We start from the raw sequence: 3,533 nt of genomic DNA, 5'->3' as shown, positions 1-3,533 counted from the left end.
GTCCCAAAGTAACCAGCGGTCGAGTTCAGGTCCCGTGGGACTAAAACTGCGGTTTATTCCTGCGTTGATGCCTCTAAATTCTGCGCGGGTCCTCCACACCTGCGAGGGAACGAATTCGATTAATAGGAACTTCAATCTATATTCATTAGATGGCTTTCTCCCGGTGATATACGATCAGCAGCGGGATGTGAAAGAGGAGCATTTATCCCGTCTCTGAAAGGGCCTGCGTGGGACCAAACCTTCACCTGCTTCCCCTCTCAATTAGGAATGTATCCCAAACTCTGACAGAAACGAGTTAAATTGGGCGTCAGCTAATTTCCAGTGGCTCCTCCCACCTAATCCCTATCCATTTGAGCATGTCCCCTTCAATTCACCATAAGTTGAAAGGTTCAAATAGTGCCTAATGAAACAGTGACTAAATCGTTCTCTGTAGCTCGGAGGAACCCCGTAGCTGCCCCTCAAAGCTCTCTGAGCACGCAGCCGTCGGGGGTCCCGGGTTAAATGCGAGCCCCAAGGCAGGACAATCTAACCTGTCAAAGCCTCTGCCCACTTCTATATATCCTTGTTCCGTGGTTTTAGCGAACAGCAGCATAATCAACCAACGTGGGACCGAAAACGCAATTAAACTCGCCTTGGACGTGAAATCTTTTCACAAGCGAACATTAACGATTGGCTGCTCCGCGGGGGCGCTATCGGGTACCCTTTTGTGGTCAGATCTAAGAAGAGATTGCTGCTACACTTTCATTAAACCCGGTCCATCTATTCTGTGTTTAATAGATTAAATCCCTCGCGGGTCCTGCAGCATTCTCAAATATAAAAGTAGGATTTGAATTAAGTACTGATGACAAATTAATAAAACGGGATTCATTAATATGATTTTTTAAATGAGTGCTATAAATTGAATAAAAGGACTGAGCTCACATGTGATTGTTAAAATAGCTTATTAAATTAAATATATTTATAATTCATCAAGTACTGAGTTGATTATAAAGGTTTACTTGCTTGAGTCATATTAAAATCCCTGGATGTGTTCTGATTAGACAAGTTCTACGTTTCCAAATATATAAATAAATAAACAATTTAATAATAATAATAATAATAATTATTATTATTATTATTATTATATGTTTTTTACAAAAATGTTCTTATATAAGTTTCGTCTCTGTGTTCATTTTGGTGATGCGTTTGATGACTTTACCAATGAATTATTAATATTATTTTTCATGTCAAATTCAGATGCTCATTAACGTGTCATGTTCCTGGGCAGAGGTGAGTCACACCATCTCCTCTCACCAGAGTCTGAGTTCATCCTCCACAGGTGAGGAGCAGAGGGAGCAACAGCTGCAGGCGATTCCCAGACCAGGAAAGCGGGTTTAAAAGGAGGATGGAGACATTTCACTTTGCCGGACGATTGCACCAGTTTAGGGAGCACCAGCCGCTCGACTCTGAACTTTGATCTTGTTAACTCGTGTTTTGACTCGCCTTCGACTGGTGGATTTATGACCTTGGATTGTATTTTGGATTTGGAATTGGATTATCCCTTACGCCTGTTTTTGTCTCGCTCAGGATCATCATCATCGTCTACTCACCCTTGCTGTCTTCGTTTTCTGGAACATACTCATCACGTCCCATCCTCCTCCGCCGTTCCTGTTTGGCTTTCCCTCTGCTACCTCACCCCTCCGGGATCTCTCACCCTCTGCCCAGCGTCCTCCCCGGCTTCCCCTCCTCTCCTGATTATCCTGAGCACCTCAGAGACTCGAGCCGTATTGCTCATCCCCACAGGACTTCCCTGCTGTTTCAGTCACCGTTATTATAATAAAGACCTTTGGACTACGTGTGATGATTCTGCATGTCTTGGGTTAGGCACTTACCTCGAGTCATGACAACGATAAAATGTACTGACAAATTCTGGGGTAAACTCGTCAACTTTAATACAATAAATACAGATACTCATTGTTTACTATGACTGTGTAGAATGTCTATTTCTAAAGATTTTGTTTTACTTTAAACACTTCGATCAGTCAAAAATGGACAATATTTACCGGATAATCTGTGAAAATTGGACATATGCACAAAGATCCAGAACTACAGCACATCATCAGTGTTTTACACAAACGTTATGTCTCCAAATATTCCACAAACATACAATCACATGATTTTAAGTTAGAGGGAACATGTAGGAGCTTTTTCGGACTTCATGCAGGTTTGTTTGGCGCTGACGTGGCGTGAAGCCGGGACCTAAATCTTCAGCATGCAGGGAAGAGCAATAAGTGCCAGCAGTGGGACTCGAGGGAATCGAGTTTATTTTATTTTTTCGTGTATTCTCTTAAATGAGGGACACCTTCTCCTCCGTTGCAGAGGCCGGAGATAAAGCCTCGTCATCCTCTGACCGTGAATAGTCCGTGTGAGAGCTTGTGCACTTGCACCCGCCTTGCGCGCTCCTTTGAGTGGTTTTGCCCTCCTTCTTGTGCTTCACTCTGCGGTTCTGAAACCAGATTTTCACCTGCTTCTCTGATAGGTTCAAGTACGTGGCGATCTCGATCCTTCTGAGTCTAGAGAGATACATGTTCGTGGAAAACTCCCGTTCAAGTTCCAGGAGCTGTGTGCTGGTGAACGCCGTGCGCATCCTCTTCCCGTTCTGTATGTGGTTGTTCTCTGAGTCGCCTAAAGGAGAAAATCGTTAGTTTAAACATTTATACATAAACTAACTGCACGTAAATTGTTACGCGTAAAAGTTGTGCCACATCATTCATTTTCGCTGATTTGCGCGTAATCGCGCCTGCGTCCAAGTATGCACACAGGTGGTGAGGTGGAAGCAGGTGCTTACCAACTGAGAGACAGTGGTACCTCCTTGGATCTGTGACGCCGAAGGTGGGTGTGCAGACAGGTGTGTGTCCCGGATGCGCGAGCGCAGGAGACTGCTGTTGGGATAACCTTTGGCAAAACTGCGCTTCCACTCCTGGAAACTGACTCTTCAGAATGGGAATCCCGCTGCGGGAAGACTGGATGTGGGACGTCACGCACAGCGGGCAAACGCAAAAAGTCCCCGTTTTCCTGGAGGGGCACACCGGAGCTGTGACTGCCATCACGCCCGGAGAGTGCATGCTGATGGGAATAAGGAAGTCGTGTCCCGGATGCTCAGCTGGTCCGGGTCGCACCGGATCCTTGATGATTAAAGAGTCTACGTAAAATGATTTAGACATGGCTGCGCCGCTGAAAGGTGGTCGCTCAGTGCGCGAGATGACGGCTGGTTCTTGTGTGAAGCCCCTCGGGATCTCCAAAGGTGCTTATGTTGATGGTTCAACAAAAGGCACCCGAAGAGGGTTGGCCCTGCATCGTCACCCACGTGCGCACCCGGCTCCGGGTTTATGCTGTCAGTGACCCAAACCACGTGATGTTCCTCAACATCTCCAATCACATTCTGACAATTTAGTCTTTCTGTCAAGTTTGGGGAGGGGGGGGGGGGGGGGGGGGGATGAACATGTTAATTACACGCAAAGCTGATGTTTGGTTTTCCAAAAACGTATTGGATA

The 3,533-nt window shown here is 45.8% G+C and overlaps 1 protein-coding gene across 1 annotated transcript; it reads right to left on the bottom strand.

Moving 5' to 3' along the window:
- Positions 1-1,888: 1,888 nt before the first annotated feature.
- Positions 1,889-3,318, bottom strand: gsx2 (GS homeobox 2). Its single transcript, XM_015971692.3, has 2 exons — positions 2,828-3,318; positions 1,889-2,664 (listed from the first exon to the last, which is right to left on the bottom strand). The coding sequence occupies exons 1-2, from the start codon at positions 3,201-3,203 to the stop codon at positions 2,327-2,329; spliced, it is 714 nt and encodes a 237-aa protein (XP_015827178.1). The 5' UTR covers positions 3,204-3,318; the 3' UTR covers positions 1,889-2,326.
- Positions 3,319-3,533: the final 215 nt, after the last annotated feature.

This window comes from Nothobranchius furzeri, chromosome 8 (assembly GCF_043380555.1).
Source record: "Nothobranchius furzeri strain GRZ-AD chromosome 8, NfurGRZ-RIMD1, whole genome shotgun sequence".
Classification (NCBI taxonomy): domain Eukaryota; kingdom Metazoa; phylum Chordata; class Actinopteri; order Cyprinodontiformes; family Nothobranchiidae; genus Nothobranchius; species Nothobranchius furzeri.
This window is presented reverse-complemented; position numbering and strand designations above follow the sequence as displayed.

Excerpts from the sequence above, each read along its gene's own strand:
- gsx2 (XM_015971692.3), bottom strand. The coding sequence starts at position 3,203 with ATGTCTAAATCATTTTACGTAGACTCTTTAATCATCAAGGATCCGGTG. Across the intron at positions 2,665-2,827 it reads GTACCACTGTCTCTCAGTTG|GCGACTCAGAGAACAACCAC; the intron begins GTAAGCACCTGC and ends TTTCTCCTTTAG.